The sequence below is a fragment of the Oncorhynchus keta genome, chromosome 1, assembly GCF_023373465.1.
Source record: "Oncorhynchus keta strain PuntledgeMale-10-30-2019 chromosome 1, Oket_V2, whole genome shotgun sequence".
NCBI classification, from domain to species: Eukaryota; Metazoa; Chordata; class Actinopteri; order Salmoniformes; family Salmonidae; genus Oncorhynchus; species Oncorhynchus keta.
The window spans coordinates 17,208,657-17,226,492 of NC_068421.1; the positions used below are offsets into that span (position 1 = coordinate 17,208,657).

The 17,836-nt window shown below is 43.2% G+C and overlaps 2 protein-coding genes and 1 pseudogene across 4 annotated transcripts; 2 read left to right on the forward strand and 1 right to left on the reverse strand.

Annotated features, from left to right (window-relative positions):
* Positions 1-1,775: 1,775 nt before the first annotated feature.
* LOC118391970 (lysophosphatidic acid receptor 6-like) lies at positions 1,776-8,177 on the forward strand. Of its 3 annotated transcripts, none has more exons than XM_035783628.2 (3): positions 1,776-1,819; positions 6,102-6,197; positions 6,948-8,177. In XM_035783628.2, the coding sequence occupies exon 3, from the start codon at positions 6,952-6,954 to the stop codon at positions 8,053-8,055; it is 1,104 nt and encodes a 367-aa protein (XP_035639521.1). In that variant the 5' UTR covers positions 1,776-1,819; positions 6,102-6,197; positions 6,948-6,951; the 3' UTR covers positions 8,056-8,177. The 3 variants fall into 3 exon arrangements, with proteins under 3 accessions (XP_035639521.1, XP_035639436.1, XP_035639597.1); XM_035783543.2 differs by lacking the exon at positions 1,776-1,819 and adding an exon at positions 1,826-2,163; XM_035783704.2 differs by lacking the exon at positions 1,776-1,819 and adding an exon at positions 1,826-2,163 and having other exon boundaries at positions 7,062-8,177.
* A 275-nt stretch (positions 8,178-8,452) lies between these two features.
* LOC118394555 (lysophosphatidic acid receptor 6-like) lies at positions 8,453-9,859 on the forward strand (annotated as a pseudogene).
* A 2,129-nt stretch (positions 9,860-11,988) lies between these two features.
* LOC118392128 (integral membrane protein 2C-like) lies at positions 11,989-17,567 on the reverse strand. Its single transcript, XM_035783821.2, has 6 exons — positions 17,341-17,567; positions 15,394-15,540; positions 13,759-13,947; positions 13,536-13,646; positions 12,374-12,521; positions 11,989-12,258 (listed from the first exon to the last, which is right to left on the reverse strand). The coding sequence occupies exons 1-6, from the start codon at positions 17,434-17,436 to the stop codon at positions 12,167-12,169; spliced, it is 783 nt and encodes a 260-aa protein (XP_035639714.1). The 5' UTR covers positions 17,437-17,567; the 3' UTR covers positions 11,989-12,166.
* Between the last annotated feature and the right edge of the window lie 269 nt (positions 17,568-17,836).

The following is a 17,836-nucleotide window of genomic DNA, read 5'->3' on the forward strand; positions in this document are numbered from 1 at the left end:
AATGAGGTTAAAGGAATTGTCCGTAGAGCTCAGAGACATGATTGTGTCAAGGCACAGATCTGGGGAAGGGTACCAAAAAATGTCTGCAGCATTGAAGGTTCCCAAAAGCACAGTGGCCTCCATCATTATTAAATGGAAGAAGGTTGGAGCCAACAAGACTCTTCTTGGTGGTTCCAAACTGAGCAATCAGAGGAGAAGGGCCTTGGTCAGGGAGGTGACCAAGAACCCAATGGTCACTCTGACAGAGCTCCAGAGTTACTCTGTGGAGATGGGAGAACCTTCCAGAAGGACAACCATCTCTGCAGCACTCCAGCAATCAGGCCTTTATGGTAGAGTGGCCATTGCTCATCACCTGGCCAATAGCATCCCTACAGTGAAGGATGGTGGTGGCAGTGTCATACTGTGGGGATGTTTTTCAGCGGCAGGGACCGGGAGACTAGTCAGGATCGGGGGAAAGATGAACGGTGTAAAGTACAGAGAGATCCTTGATGAAAACCAGCTCCAGAGCGCTCAGGACCTGACTGGGGCGAATGTTTACCTTCCAACAGGACAATGACCCTAAGCACACAGCCAAGACAACGCAGGAGTAGCTTCGGTACAAGTCTCTGAATGACCTTGAGTGGCCCAGCCAGAGCTTGAACCCGTTCGAACATCTCTGGTGAGACCTGAATGTAGGTGTGCAGAGACACTCCCCATCCAACCTGACAGATCTAGAGAGGATCTGCAGAGAAGAATGGGAGAAACGCCCCAAATACAGGTGTGCCAAGCTTGTTGTGACATACCCAAGATGACTCAAGGCTGTCACCGCTGCCAAAGGTGCTTTAACAAATTACTGAGTAAAGGGTCTGAATAACTATGTAAATGTGATGTTACATTTTTTTTATATACATTTGCCCAACATTTCTAAAAACCAGTTTTTTCTTTGTTATAATATGGTATTGTGTGTAGGTTGATTTGGGGGGGGGGGGGAAACGATTTAATCCATTTTAGAATAAGCCTGTAAAGTAACAAAATGTGGAAAAAGTGAAGGGGTATGAATACTTTCCGAATGCACTGTACACTAGGCTGAGAGGAAATGTGACAGGAGACATGTAGAGTAGGCCTTAATTGCTTTTCTAGACCAAATATGGATTACTGATCTGTAGAGGATTCATTAAAAAGTATGGGGGGCCCAGGCAATGATGACTAGTTTGACAATGACTGGAAGATCACTCATTCAAAGTATGAAAAGTGAAGATGGAAAATAAATGAGGATGTGGCTGTGGTGGTGATGTACTGGACTCTATGCCATAACGACATTTTTCTCTGGCCTACATTATCAGACAGACTTCACAGTCAAAAGTCTACTTGTACTTTCAGGCAAGAACAAGGGGGCGGTTTCCAGAGAGCTAGATTTCACCACTAGTAATGATATTTCAAACACACACACACACACACATGAATTTGAATTGGCTCCTGACAGAGTACTCAAAATGTCCCCTTACTGGGGACCCTCTAGTGCAACTTTATACGAAACAGCGACATTATATTTCACTGTTTCAGACTATTTTCTAGAAAGTCACCCACTCGTATGTGAATGTGTGCATGAGCAATGACAGTTGATGGAATCATGATTAAAAAGATTTACAATTGAATATACAGCTTGGTTCTTTCTAGAAAAGACGAAATGAAAACCTCAAACCTGCGTGGGAAAGGTATATATGTCAAAGGGGAAACGCCTTCTGTTAACCTACATATCTAACAAAGGTAGTGAAAAGTTTTACATACAAAAAAAACTGAGCGTGATTAACCAGGTCTGTGGCCTAAGCAGAAGTGGTGGGTATGAATACACACAGCAAGTGAAGAGTGTCTTCTTTTAGCTACTGCATGTGTATATCTGATTATAGTAGTTTCATTTGAAATACACTGCTTCGTTTAACCTAGTCAATGCAAACTAGTCAATCAAAGCGGTACTAGCCTCGAGCAGATTGCAGGTCCAGTGTGGTTTGTGTAGTGCTCTTTGGAAAGCAGCGTGCACAACGGGTTTCACTATCAATCAGAGGAATACATATTGGCACGACATGGGCTATTTACTGTAGGTTAAAGTCTGTTTGACCAAACAAGGACTCAAAGCCACGAGGTTCGGCTCCAGTTGAGAGGAGACAATTATCCCAAGCGATTTCGGTGAGTGTTTTTTTAAAGTAGCCTACTGTAATGGTTTTGGACTGGAGTTTTGCACCCAGTTCTTCACTGTGCATGCCTTAGTTAACCTAATTCTATCTTTACAATCACCTGAGGTTTCTGCCATGCTGTTGGGAGATACTGTGCCATATAATCGTAAATCATCTAGACAAATTCATATGTCATGATCCCTACAACAATGGAAACACATTTTAAACTCATGCACATTCTACAAAGGGGGGAAAAATCACACTGTTCAGACCTATACAGTCATTGGTTCAGACATCATGTTAAATTTAAACCTGCGACATTCAAATTAGTTTTTAAAAAACGTATGTATATCAACAATGGATTTGAACTCATTATTACTTTAATATACAGTAAATGTTCATCTTAGTAGGATGCAAACAAACAATGTATTTGATCATTTTCTTATGGTGTTGAATAAACAGTCATAGCAGACCATCACGCATTAAAGGATAATTCCACCCAAAAACTATCTTTTGGTATTTGTTTCATTCGCCCATTGTTGACATAGTCCCAAAATATTTAGCTTGTCAGCACTCAAGTTGTCAAGGTATGTAGCTCTAAATCACCCTTGTATGATGCATTTTGCAACAGAGTTTTTTAAATATATATTTTTTTAACCAGGCAAGTCAATTAAGAACACATTCTTATTTACAATGGTGGCCTACCCCAGCCAAACCCTAACCCGGATGACGCTGGGCCAATTGTTACGCCCTATGGGACTCCTAATCACGGCCGGTTGTGGAATCATGCCAGGGTCTGTAGTGACGCCTCTTGCACTGAGATGCAGTGCCTTAGACCGCTGCGCCACTCGGAAGGGATGATTTCTGTGTTTTGAAAGTTACACAACCTTTTGGGACTATGTCAACAATGGACTTATAAAACAAACACCAAAATATTGTTTTTGGGTGGAGTTTTCCTTTAACCTCTTGGTGGGCAACTATTTCCTTGTTTCCATGTCAACAGTGGACATACAGTTGAAGTCGGAAGTTTACATATACCTTAGCCAAATAGATTTAAACTCAGTTTTTCACACTTCCAGACATTTAATCCCAGTAAAAATTCACTTTATTTTAAGAATGTGAAATGTCAGAATAATAGTATAGAGAATGATATATTTCAGCTTTTATTTCTTTCATCACATTCCCAGTGGGTCAGAAGTTACCATACACTCAATTAGTATTTGGTAGCATTGCCTTTAAATTGTTTAACCTCAGTCAAACGTTTTGGGTAGCCTTCCACAAGCTTCCCACAATACGTTGGGTGAATTTTGGCCCATTCCTCCTGACAGAGCTGGTGTAACTGACTCAGGTTTGTAGGCCTCCTTGCTTGCACACACTTTTTCAGTTCTTCCCACAAATTGTCTCTAGGATTGAGGCCAAGGCTTTGTGATGGCCACTCTAGTACCTTGACTTCGTTGTCCTTAAACCATTTTGCCACAACTTTGGAAGTATGCTTGGGGTCATTGTCCATTTGGAAGACCCATTTGCGACCAAGCTTTAAACTTCCTGACTGATGTCTTGAGATGTTGCTTCAATATATCCATATAATTTTCCTCCTCATGATGCCATCTATTTTGTGAAGCGCACCAGTCCCTCCTGCAGCAAAGCACCCCCACAACATGATGCTGCCACCCCCGTGCTTCACGGTTGGGATGGTGTTCTTCGGCTTGCAAACTTGCACTTTTCCCTCCGAATTTAACAATGGTCATTATGAGCAAACATTTCTATTTTTGTTTCATCAGACCAAAGCACATTTCTCCAATAAGTACGATATTTTTCCCTATGTGCAGTTGCAAACCGTAGTCTGGCTTTTTTTATGGCGGTTTTGGAGCAGTGGCTTCTTCCTTGCTGAGCAGCCTTTCAGGTTATGTCGATATCGGACTCATTTTATATAGCATTCTCTATTCTCTATATGTAGATACTTTTGTACCTGTTTCCTCCAGCATCTTCACAAGGTCCTCTGCTGTTGTTCTGGGATTGATTTGCACTTTTCGCACCAAAGTACATTAATCTCTAGGAGACAGAATGTGTCTCCTTCCTGAGTGGTATGACGACTGCGTAGTCCCATGGTGTTTATACTTGCATACTATTGTTTGTACAGATGAACGTGGTACCTTCAGGCATTTGGAAATTGCTCCCAAGGATGAACCAGACTTGTGGAGGTCTACAATTGTTTTTCTTGGCTGATTTCTTTTGATTTTCCCATGATGTCAAGAAAAGAGGCACTGAGTTTGACGGTAGGCCTTGAAATACATCCACAGGTACACCTCCAATTGACTCAAATGATGTCAATTAGCCTATCGGAAGCTTCTAAAGCCATGACATAATTTCTGGAATTACCCAAGCTGTTTAAAGGCACGGTCAATTTAGTGTATGTAAACTTCTTACCCACTGGAATTGTGATACAGTGAAATAATCTGTCTTTAAACAATTGTTGGAGAAATTACTTGTGTCAGGCGCAAGGTAGATGTCCTAACTGACTTGCCAAAACTATAGTTTGTTATTAACAAGAATTTTGTGGAGTGGTTGAAAAACAAGTTTTAATGAGTCCAACCTAAGTGTGTGTAAACTTCCAACTTCAACTGTATTTATAACCCATGGACAGTAGATCCCTGTTAGCGCTCACTATGATGCTACTAATTGTAATCTTCCGACTTCAACTGTAGTTGTAAAATGGTACTAAACTTACACTGACATATTTATATGCATAGATAGGACAGTGGTAGGCTATAACCTAATGTGACATCCCACTGGGCAAAAACGGGTTGAATCAATGTTATTTCCACAATAATTCAACACGAAAATTCTATGTGATAAAGTTAAATCAACGTGGAAAACTGATTAGATATGAAAAAAGTCATCAACATAAGGAAATTTCATTTTTTTCACCCAACTTTTAACTTAATTTGACTGACATGATGAAATGTTTTGTTGATTTCATGTTAAATTCACGTTAGTTGACAACTCAACCAAATGTAAATCAAAACTAGACGTTGAACTGATGTCTGTGCCCTGTGTCTGTGGGATGATAGTCATAGACATAAGCGGTACAACACCCCTTGATTTAGACAGGAACAAAGAGGAGCTTCAAACGAAGAGATGGTTCCCAACAGGCCTACCAAATGAATGATAGAATTATACAAAATTGCTTTAATGTGACATATAACGATTTTGATGAGCAATGGTACAGTGCTGATCATTGATTGGGAAGTATTTAATGTACAAAACAACAAATAGCTTGATTACAATGAGTCGCTACAGGCAAATAGAGAGATAGTCTATATAAAAGTGGTTCACTGCACACAGTTTATGATGAATGCCACACTGATTTCACTGCAAATCTAATTAACTACCAATACCAGTTGAACATGTGATAAATGTCTGACAAGTCATACTGCAAAAGGGTAAACTATTGGCCTATCCCACTAAATTACAAGCTAATGTATCAGGCTACGGGAAGTAGTTTTCTAACATTTTAAACACAACTCTGTTCCGATAACACAAAGGACAGCGGCTGGTGTTGCCGTTTTATAAATAGGCCTTCTTTACTTTCACAGTAGTTCCCATCAACCCCTTAAACATGACAATCAAACACACACACAGCACGTGGCCAGAGAGGAAGAGTCGAAGCGAGAAGGTTTACTCATCTCAAAATCTGTCAACAAAAATAAGACCACAATGTAAGGAATGGAAGTCCATGAGAGAGTGTAAAATTTGGTCAACAAAACATTTAATTGCTAATTTGCTATGTGAGGCTTATTTGATTGAAAATACATTTCGTAATGGTTCGTTTGTTACAAATGCACTGATATAGGTGGACTGACGTGGGATTTTATCAACTTTGAAGGAAAGGACTTTATATCTGAGTTTTGCCTGTTGTTCTCACACGTATCTCCCCCTCTCATTGGATAGAATGGTCCCACCTGATCTTGCTGCCTCATGCCAGCCTTTCATCTTTGAGGACATCTTGACAATATAGTAATCCAGCTTTGACTTGGCCCAAACGAGGTAAGATCACAATTTCAAACTTCTAACATCCTCTCTCCTCATCTCCTTTTCAAAATTCATTGGATGAGAAAACCAGATGTCTCGCTCCTCTGACCTTCTCCTCCAATGGGTTTTAAAGAGAGAGGACAGAGGACACATGGAGTGTGCGTTTTGAGATCATCCCAGAATCTCAGATAAGATGCCTTTCCAAGAATGCCAATTCCTTTCCCCTTTTATAGGGTTACAGAGGAATTGAGTACTGCCACTTAGTAATGGACCTCTAAAAAGCTCCAACCTGGTACACTAAGATGAAATTAGTTACCGTCGCCTAGTAGGTAGTAACACTATGCCTAGTCTATGAGATGGCAGTTGTGATCCAAATGATTAGTTGGTTCATTATTATCCAATGCACTTGAGCTTTACTAAAGGATATCCCCTCAAGTTAGTATAACATGTAGCCTACATTCACATTTCAGTGCGGCTTAAAGGGATAGTTCAGGATTTTGTCAATGAGGCTCTTTATCTACTTCCCCAGAGTCAGATGAACTCGTGGATACCATTTTTATGTCTCTGTGTTCAGTTGTTGTCCTGTAAGTTGCTAATTAGCTAATTAACAGCTAGCATGCGGTTCCTGAATCCCAAGCTATCCCTATAAATCTCTTTACTCTTGCACAGTGACCATCCTGATTGATGCCTCTAGTATTGGTTAAAAATTATTGAGTCATAAGTGAAATTACATTCATGTGTATGTATTTCCCTCTCTGTTTGCAGTAAAATGGTACTGTGTGACAGCAAAGTGTGCTATATACAGTGGATTGTCTATGTCCCCACGTTCATGGTGGGTCTTCCCCTCAACCTGGCCGCTCTGTGGCTCCTCCTCTTCAGGATGCGTCGATGGACTGAGTCCACGGTGTACCTCAGCAGTCTGATCATCAACGACAGCCTTCTCATCTTCTCTCTGCCCTTCAAGATGTACGCCTATGAACACAACTGGGGCTTGAGCATGGGATTCTGCACCTTCCTGGAGAGCCTGGTGTTCGTCAACATCTATGGGAGCATCATACTGATCGTGTGCATCTCTGGCGACCGCTATGTTTATTTGCGATTTCCAATCAATGGCAAGCGTCTGCACTCACCACGGAAGGCTGCCCTGGTATGCCTGGCCGTGTGGGTGATGGTTTTCGCTTTCACCACACCCGTCTATGAGCTCCACAACAAAAACAACAACGACACCAGAATGCACAAAGGCAACGAAACCAAGTGTTTCCAGAAGTTCTCCAGTGAAACCTGGAAGAAGAAATGGATCATCATCGCCATAGAGACAGTGTTCTCAATCAGCACGGTTGCCATGGTGTTCTTCTCGGTGCGCGTGATGCAGATCCTGAGTGGCATGCGGCGACTGAACCCGCTGGACGATAAGCTGAGGAACAACAAGTCTGTGAAAATCGTCCTGAGCAACCTGGTGGCCTTCCTGCTGTGCTTCATCCCCTACCACGTGGCCGCAGTCATCTACTTCCTGGCCAAGAACCGCACGGAGGACCCGAACGTCATCAACCCCCTCAGAGACTTCGTCCATATCAGCATGTGTCTGGGCAGCATCAACTGTCTGACGGACGGGGTCTGCTACTACTTCATCCTGAAGGAGAACCTGCTGACTGCCAGCAAGGAGAGGAGGAGGATGTCCACTAGAGGAAACGCAGTGGCGAGGCTCAGGGAAATCAACCAGCATCCAATGGACAACATCAAGGTCAAGGAACCTGGAGAGACAGGATCAGACACCCAGGTCAATGGAGATCAATTGGACTTGCTAGATAGATGTGGCTTATCCCCTCTTGGTGCCTGCAGAGTAGAGAGCAGGGTGGAGACATTTCCCCTGTAGATGGATGGCTATCACCTCTACCTGGGAAATGGAAAACTCAGATCCCCACAGCAGACAGAGGAGACAAGTTGCTCGAAGATTTAATAAATGGCCAGCACTTGGAATAAATGTTTTTAAATCAATCATCCAGCCTTCCATTGTATTCTCACTCATCACACATGGCCTTTGGTCCTAGTCTTACCTCTTACCTTTAGGAGGCTGAGATTCAAAGAGGTTCCACAGAATATCTCAGAGGGCATATCTAACACTAACTGATCTGATCAACAAAAGGCATGGGATTTACAACCCTGAGTCTTGTCATTTATTCATACTGAATAGAAGCTTCTACATAATTATACACTGTTCAGATATGTACTGTTCAGATGCAATCCACCCACTCTCAATCTAGACAGTAAAGATGTGTACATCCAGACCATTTCAAAATGTAAAACGGTATTTACATTTTTTAGACAGTTGCTCTTGATCAACACGTTTGTTTATAACTATTCACTACAAATAACTCACTTTTCGTAAAAAAATTATCAGACTGTCTGTATAGGTCAGAGATCGGAGATTCTTCATGTTGATAGTTTGTTACTCAGACATGATTCATGATGTCAAGAGTCTTCAACCTTATCAGCAGAGAGGATGGGAGGACCTTCCTGAGAAAATAAATCGCCCTCACTTCCTGTTTCAACACTTTCATTCCGGAAGTTAAGAACAGCTCAACCTCTATGCAGACTGCTCTGACAGGAAGTGGCAACCAGAATATTGAGTGAGTGGTTTGGGAGTGGTTTCTGTCTCTTTTCAAATTACACGCACAGACACCATGAACAACAACAATGATAGTTTAGGAGCACTCTCCTCTGAGGGGAGTTATTATCTGACAGCCTCTGCCATTGCGTGGTGGTGCTGGGCCTGCTGCTCAATGCCGTGTCACTGTGGGTTCTGCTCTGCCGCCATGGCTTCAAATCCTCCAGCGCTGTCTCCATGAGCCACCTGGCTCTGTCCGACCTGCTGCTGCTCCTGTCCCTGCCCACCCGGGTCTACTTCTACGTCACGGGCACCTGGCCCCTGGGCATCCAGGCCTGTACAGCCACCACCATGCTGTTCCACAACAACATCCGCTCCAGCGCTGTCTTCATCACCTTCATTGGCCTGGACAGGCTGTGGTCCACCCTCTGAGGTCCTGTAACCTCCGCACCACCACCAACGCCTGGAAGGCCTGCGTCTTCATCTGGGTCCTGATAGTGGCAGTCATCATTCCAGAGAGCCTCTACCAGATCAGTCAGATAAAGAGCTGTGATGCCACTAACATCTGTGATGCCGCCAGGGTCAACAAGATGAACGTCATGCTGATCTTCACCATCAACCTTCTGATGTTTGTCTTCTTCCTGCCCTCCTCCATCGTCGTGTCATTCAAAATCAGGCAGGCTATCATGCCCATGTTCTGTCTGGCCAGCGTCAACTGTTGTCTAGATCCACTGTTGTAGTACTTCTCTTTAGATGCTTTCTGGAAGAAGAGGGTTCTGACATGGAGGTTTCTCAGGCCACATCACATGAAAGTAGATGAAGGGTGAGAACACAGTGAGAAACCACTACCAGTGGAGATAGTTTGAGGTAACAGCATCAAAATGTGTCCCTAAATATGCCACAATTTATATTTAAATATAGAATGATATTTTGTCAAATTACATGTTATAGTTTTTCTTTTTGTGGTAACAGTTCATCTCTTCTTCTGTAAGATTAATTGAGCTTATCTGTACTTAAGATGTGCCAATACAATTGTTCTATAGAATAAACATTTTACCTCTTATCTTCGTGATGTTGATGGTTAAGACTGAAGTCATTGACATTTACTGTATATAGGTTTTGTACAGCGACCAGTGTCATTTCCCCCAAAGTACTAATAATTACGAAGGCTTTCATTCACATGCGGAGCCAGGTGCCCAACAGTTCCCTTTGTTGATTGGTTCAACCATCAGATAGTCATGTGACTTTGTTGATAATTCATGAAGTTTCTGGCTGAGGAGCCAGGCAGGCAGCAGCAGCCACCCAACAGCTCTGTGGCTCAGAGCCCTGCCATATGGAGGGACATCTGTGCACAGGCTATATGACAGACAGACAGGACATAAAGTCACTATGGAGTCTAGTATAGGAAAGCCAGTGTAAAGGTGCCATTCAAATAAATTCATCCAATGAGTCATTGTCTTCCGACAGGTGGCGCCACTCCTATGCGACACTTAACTGTGTGAAAAACAAAGTTGCTTTTCCACTATGCCCAAACCAGGTCAGTGCATGATATTGTTTACACTTTCCCTTATTAAAAGACAGCTCAGAGCATACCACAACTCTCCACTTTAAGTAACCTAGATTCACACTTTCACCCACTAACACTTAAGAATATGATCCGTTACCTCTAGAGTCGAGACACTGAAACAAGGCTGGTGACACACGCAGAGAACCAAAGAGAATCGGGACAGCAAAATGTTCCATGAAGGCCCGCAACAAATCAAATGTTGTGTCACATACAACAGTGAAATGCTTACTTACAAGCCCTTAACCAACAATGCAGTTTTAAAATAAAACATAAGAAATGAAAGTAACAAATAATTAAACAGCAGCAGTAAAATAACAATAGCGAGGCAATATACACAGGGTACGGTACACAGTCAATGTGCAGTAGAGATATGAAAGTGACTATATGCATAGTAGTAATAGAGAGTAGCAGCAGCATTAAAAGGGGGGGGGGGCAAATGAATATAGTCTGGGTAGCCATTTGATTAGATGTTCTGGAGTCTTATGGCTTGTGGGGGTAGAAGCTGTTTAGAAGCCTCTCGGACCTCGACTTGGCGCTCTGGTACCACTTGCCATGCGATGGCAGAGAGGACAGTATGATTAGCGTGGCTGGAGTCTGACCATTTTTAGGACCTTCCTCTGACACCGCCTGGTATAGAGGTGCTGGATGGTAGGAAAATGAGTCCCAGTGATGTACGCAATACCCTCTGTAGTGCCTTGTGGTAACAGTTATTTAGAAAGAACAAGGGATAGAAGCCCCTGGGTGTTTTAACTAATTTATTCACAGATAAGATTTCACCAGCAGACAAAATATACAGACCTGTCTAAGGTATATATTAGCATATGATATAATAAACTCCCTCACAGCAATCATTACTTTAGTCCAGTCTCTGACTCTGGACCAAGGCTTTAAACGTGCTCTTAGAAAAGATTCTAAGAGTGCAGTTTATCCTTAGAGAAACACACATGCAGGGTGAAAAATAAATGACAGAATTCTACTAGAATGACTCACAAAAGCATTGATAAAGAGTGCAAATGAAGGGGGAGAAGCTCGACCTCCCCTGAAATATAAACAATAAGAGGTGATGAGAGGGGCATCAATAAGGAGGGAGAAACAGTCCGACACGTTCACAGGGAGAAGGGCAGCTTGGCTGGAAATAATCTGCTATAATATTACATAACTACATTAAGCATCATGTACATGATTCTATACTTTTGAGGCCTTACATACAGGTGCAAACACACACAAAGAATAATAATGGCCAATTTGTCTACTTCACTTTGTAGGGACACTGGTTCTTAACTCACTTTGTAGGGTTCTTAAACTCACATTCATGTTTTCCTTTACTTTGATAGGGTGACTGAGCTAAAGAAGAAGAAATACAAAAGAGAAGCATGAGGTGTGCTGGGGGGGACAGTAGCAGGATTTCACACGCGCAGTAATTTCAAGAGCAGGGAAATCAAGTAGTCGCCATGACAACACATGGAAACTGTTGTCTTCCCTGACAGCCAAGGCCATCACAGTTCTCTTAAGTGGAAAAACCTCCCCAACATAATTGGCTTAGTGGTTCTGCTACATGAAACCATTTCATCCAAGGTAAATTAGAGAAAAACATGTATTATTGCAGCCAGGAAACACAAGGAAAACCTCACTACTGACAATTCCTAATATAGTTTATAAAGAAGAGTTAAACATATGGAAAAAGTGACAAAACCATAGTTAAAGTGCAACTGAAAGGTCATTCTAAGTATCTACACAGGGATGCGCTACAGTGGCTGGAGAGGTGGCTATGCCTTAGGGTGTCGTGCCAGAAGGTCATGCTGAGGTAACAGTTTACACTCCATCACAGATGACTGTCTCAACCACAAACGTGTTCTCAAAGTGGCGGATGCGATGGCAGTTCGCCACTTCCCGTTTGTTGATGCCTACAGGTCAGACAGTGAAAGACTTTTATTAGACAAGAGAATAGGTAGACCATTCAGACCCTGAATGACCCACACAACCTTATACAAAGCTCTGAACCCCCCCTTCCCGACTCACGTCTGCGGGCGCGGCGTTTCAGGCGGTATGTGTCCTTGCCGTTACACAGGCGGTAGATGAAGGGCCCCAGCTGGCGCATGTTGTGAACCTTCCCTGTCACAAACATCTCCTCCTGGATAATGTAGGTCTGGGGCAGGTATGTCCCCTTCTAAACACAGAGGGGGGGTGGACAGGGTTAGAGAGAATGAGAGAGAATATTTGCACATTATAACACTGTACATAGCCATAATGACATTTCAAATGCCTCCATTCCTTTGAAACTTGTGTGTAATGTTTACTGTTAATTTATTGTTTATTTCACTTGCGTTGACAATTTAAACATGTTTCCCATGCCAATAAAGCCCTTTGCAAACATGTTTCCCATGCCAATAAAGCCCTTTGCAAACATGTTTCCCATGCCAATAAAGCCCTTTGCAAACATGTTTCCCATGCCAATAAAGCCCTTTGCAAACATGTTTCCCATGCCAATAAAGCCCTTTGCAAACATGTTTCCCATGCCAATAAAGCCCTTTGCAAACATGTTTCCCATGCCAATAAAGCCCTTTGTAAACATGTTTCCCAAGCCAATAAAGCCCTTTGTAAACATGTTTCCCATGCCAATAAAGCCCTTTGTAAACATGTTTCCCATGCCAATAAAGCCCTTTGTAAACATGTTTCCCATGCCAATAAAGCCCTTTGTAAACATGTTTCCCATGCCAATAAAGCCCTTTGTAAACATGTTTCCCATGCCAATAAAGCCCTTTGTAAACATGTTTCCCATGCCAATAAAGCCCTTTGCAAACATGTTTCCCATGCCAATAAAGCCCTTTGTAAACATGTTTCCCATGCCAATAAAGCCCTTTGTAAACATGTTTCCCATGCCAATAAAGCCCTTTGTAAACATGTTTCCCAAGCCAATAAAGCCCTTTGTAAACATGTTTCCCATGCCAATAAAGCCCTTTGCAAACATGTTTCCCATGCCAATAAAGCCCTTTGTAAACATGTTTCCCATGCCATTAAAGCCCTTTGCAAACATGTTTCCCAAGCCATTACACCCCCTTGAATTGAGAGAGACAGAAAGACAGAGGCAGAGAGAGAGACGGGGACAAAGAGGAAAAATGGGAGATGGAAAATGGGAGATGGCATCTCAAACAGAAAGTGAGAGAGACAGGCTTTATGTTACCTTAACATTGACCAGCAGTTCCCAGAGGTTCCGTGGGGGCATAACGATGGTGGTGTTGAGCTCGATGACATAGCATTTGTCCAGAGCGATGTCATGGTAGGCAGTCAGTCCCTGATGACAGACAGAAACTAAACTAAATAAAACTATGCATGTCAAAAACCTGGCCGATTGGCTCTACATCAGGTGTGTGGGTTCGTGCGTGGATGTGACTAGTCCTCCTCACCCTGTGAAAGTCGTGGATGATGTCAGCAGGGTCGCTTCCTCCAAAGTGGGGCACAGGCACGCTGATCTGCTCATAGTTGTCTTCCAGGTAGATGCCCACGTTCTCCTCCAGCTCCTGTCTGCCTCTCAGAGGGGCGTACACAGAGTCCTCATAACGAACCCTGCAGTGGAACAGACTCTCCTCTGGGATCTAGGTCAAGGCCCAGGGGAACAGTTAGCAAGGCTATCACTAACTACCATCCTCATTATCAGTCACTGCTATTATTGAACATTTCATGATCTCAGACTGGGAAAGAAGGACCAATGTCTGATAAACAACTGACCTCAAAATGTACGTTATACCACCACCAGAGACAGTTAAACCAGGATGCACATTTAGAAATTCAACATCAGAAGACCCACTACATGTGAAGTATGTGGACACCTGCTCGAACAACAACTCATTCCAAAATCATTCATATGGAGATTGTCTCCCTTTGCGGTTATAACAGCCTCCACTCTTCTGGGAAGGGTTTACAATAGATGTTGGAACATTACTGCAGGGACTTGCTTCCATTCAGCCACAAGAGCATTAGTGAGGTCGGGCACTGATGTTGGGCAATTAGACCTGGCCTGCAGTCGGCGTTCCAATTCATCCCAAAAGTGTTTGATGGGGTTGAGGTCAGGGCTCTGTGCAGGCCAATCAAGTTCTTCCACACTGATCTCGACAAACCATTTCTGTATGGACCTCGCTTTGTGCCCAGGGGCATTGTCATGCTGAAACAGGAAAAGGCCTTCCCCTAACTGTTGCCACAAAGTTGAGAGCACAGAATCCTCTGGAATGTCATCGTACTGTATGCTGTAGCGTTAAGATTTCCCTTCACTGGAACTAAGGGGCCTAGCTCGAACTATGAAAAACAGCCCCAGACCATTACTCCTCCTCCAACAAACTTTACAGTTGGCACAATAAAGTCGGGAAGGAAGCGTTCTCCTGGCATCTGCCAAACCCAGATTTGTCTGTCGGACTTTCCACTGCTACAGAGTCCAATGGCTGTGAGCTTTACGCCACCCAACACATGGCATTGTGCATGGTGATCTTAGGCTTGTCTGCGGCTGCTTGGTCATGGAAACCCATTTCATGAAGCTCCCGACGAACAGTTATTGTGCTGATGTTGCTTCCAGAGGCAGTTTGTAACTCGGTAGTGAGGGTTGCAACCGATGACGGACAATTTTTACATGCCATGCGCTATAGTGGTCCGTTCTGTGAGCTTGTGTGGCCTACCACTTTTTTGGCTGAGCCGCAGTTGCTCCTAGACGTTTCCACTTCACAATAACAGCACTACAGCTGATCGTTGCAGTTCTAGCAGGGCAGAAATTTGACGAACTGACTTGTTGGAAAGGTGGCATCCTCTGACGACGCCACGTTCAAAGTCCTTGAGCTCTTCAGTAAGGCCATTCTACTGCCAATGTTGGTCTATGGAGATTGCATTGCTGTGTGCTCCATTTGATACACCTGTCAGCAACGGGGTGGCTGAAATAACCAAATCCACAATTTTGAAGGGGTGTCCACATACTTTTGTATATATAGTGTAGGACCATAGAGGACAGAGCGATAGAGTATTGTCTCATGCAGTCACTGGATGTAGGTTCTAGGTACCTGGGGTATGAAGTAGTAGCGGTAGACATAGATGGAGGCCAACACCAGACCAGACATGAAGACCACCAGGCCAAAGGTCAGGCAGCATAGGCCATTCAGAGGAGATCTCCCTGAGCGCAGAGGCAGAACCAGCTCCTCCTCATCCTCCTGACAGGGAGAGACACAGGGCCACATACTTAAACACAGGCTAGTGTCCTGTCCAGGCAGTGTACTTCTACAGCAGGCTGCCTCACACTACAGAAGAAGCTCAGACAAAGCTTACTGGTAAGGCTTTGGTACTTGGTGAAAAGCTAGTGTTTCACAGATATTATATGGAGGCACATCAGAACAGGGAAGACTAAGTCAGGTGGGGTTAAGAGTGCATTATGTTCCTGGTCTTAGATAGAATAAATCTGCATGTTTTAGCAGGGGAACAGCAACGTGGGAGGCAGAGATGGATAACAGAGTGGCTAGTAACATGGCACTTCTAAAGACAAAGTGTAACACCACCCCCAGTCTCTCACCCCATCTGCCTCTGTCACACGCTCAACCTGTTTGTTGGCAGGGTGGCACGGGCTGGCAATAGGCGCACGATTGTAGCCTACACCGCTCACGTAACCATTTATGATAATTAACATAACATGTGACGGATGTGAACGGAAATCCTTTCTACCGTATATGTGCAACTACGTGGGTGGATAGGTGGGTGTACAGGTACATTTATCCTGGAGGATGAGCTCTGTGCATAGGAGACAACAAAGCAAGCTATTCTTAGCTGGTACTTGAAAAATCTCCTGACGCAGCTATTGCCTATGTATGAAAACAGCTCACAGACTATCAAAGCAAAACTCTTAGTGTTATGACAACCTGTGGTGAAGGATAAACTAGGAGATAAGATGCACAAGGATGAAGGGATAGACTAGGCATCATTTTCACTGTCTGTGTGCGTTTTCCCCACAGAGACAGATTTTTACCAGTGTTCTTCCCTGCTGATTGAGATAGGAGGGCCTTAGGTGGACTGAAAATGTGACGATAGTCTGTCTACATTTCCAACAAAACACTATATTATAGAAGGTAACTGCCAACAGGTCACTGCCAACTTACCCTTGAGATAAAAACAGGCACACATACAGCCTAATTGGTGAAGATGCAGATTTCAAACCTTTGACCAAATACTTGTCTCAGGCTTTCATTGTAGTTCATTACTGAATGCAGGGGGCTGACTGAAAGAAAGGCATATTTTATTGGATTTGAAACAGCAGGATGCTGAGAAGCCAAGCTTTCCTTGAACGACTGAATCACAAGTTTAGAAATGTAGCCTACTGCTGGCACAGTGATGCTCCTTATTAAATAACACTTGCATGGCCAGCAGTAACCTCCAGCTGCCATTTTGTCTGCTGCCTGTGTTTGGTAAACATGTTTTTATTGTAATCCATTCACATTTCCCAAGAGATATAATTATTCATAACCCACAGCCAACATTATAGGCCTATGCTTAAATAACAATTTGATCCTTCTTGGTTTAGGTTCTTAGAGCTAAGAATTTAACTCCAATATTGACAACATTAGAGTTAAATTCTCAGAGTCTAACGTTGGCCTAAATAATTTATGTCAATAAAGCTAATCGGTCTAAGAACATCCACTTAACTATGTTCAATAGTAATGTTAGCAGTTCCCCTTTATCCGTAGACTATTTGGCTAAATGTCCACTAAGAGCTCGTTAGCCGCACAGCATCGTTTTATTTCCTTATAAATGACAATGGCTGCTTTGCTGACAAATAACGTTAAAAATGCTCCTGTTACGTCGATGATTGTACCGGTAAAATGCCCTGCAGACGCTTGACAGCCCACCGCGCGTCACTTCATAATTGCTGGAGGTAGCGCTGGCTAGCTGTTTTTATCGAAGGGCACAGCACACAAAGCGATATATGTTGCCAACCACAACAGAGAAATGCATCACTAATTTACCATTGGATGGGTTATGAGAATATCGGTCTTGTCGCCATCATTCTGCTCTTTCTCGGCTTTCTGTCCCGCGACGGACTGGAAAGTGATCTTGACCATGGCTGTCCCTGTCAAAGACTGGTCGGGTGGGTTTCGATTCTTTCTAGCTACAGTAGCTAGATCCCCTTTCGTTTGCGAGCCTCTTCTGTTGTTACTGATACAATATAGCTGGTGGTATCAATCTACCGGAAGTTTGACTTTTAAGCCCACTTAAAGGCACAGGCACTGGAATGAGTTACGTCTACGTGATGATGAGTAGTGTGTGAAGAGTACCGTCTGTGAAAAAAATAGAGAAAGGAGGAACTGATAATTATGCGGTATCATTAGCAGATTCTGTTTATAAAAAGAAAAGTATACAATAGCCAAGTACAGCTAAATAACGCACACGTCGTCAACATCCAGGATAGGGTATATACCGTAAATTGAGTGCTGGATAAAAAATAAAAATAAAGATTTTACT

Bases quoted from the DNA above. Each gene is read 5' to 3' on its own strand.
- LOC118391970 (XM_035783628.2), top strand. From the start codon at position 6,952: ATGGTACTGTGTGACAGCAAAGTGTGCTATATACAGTGGATTGTCTAT.
- LOC118392128 (XM_035783821.2), bottom strand. From the start codon at position 17,436: ATGGTCAAGATCACTTTCCAGTCCGTCGCGGGACAGAAAGCCGAGAAA. The intron at 15,541-17,340 runs GTAAATTAGTGA...TCTCCCTGTCAG, and splicing joins TTCTCATAACCCATCCAATG to GAGGATGAGGAGGAGCTGGT. The intron at 12,522-13,535 runs GTAACATAAAGC...CTCTGTGTTTAG, and splicing joins AACTGCTGGTCAATGTTAAG to AAGGGGACATACCTGCCCCA.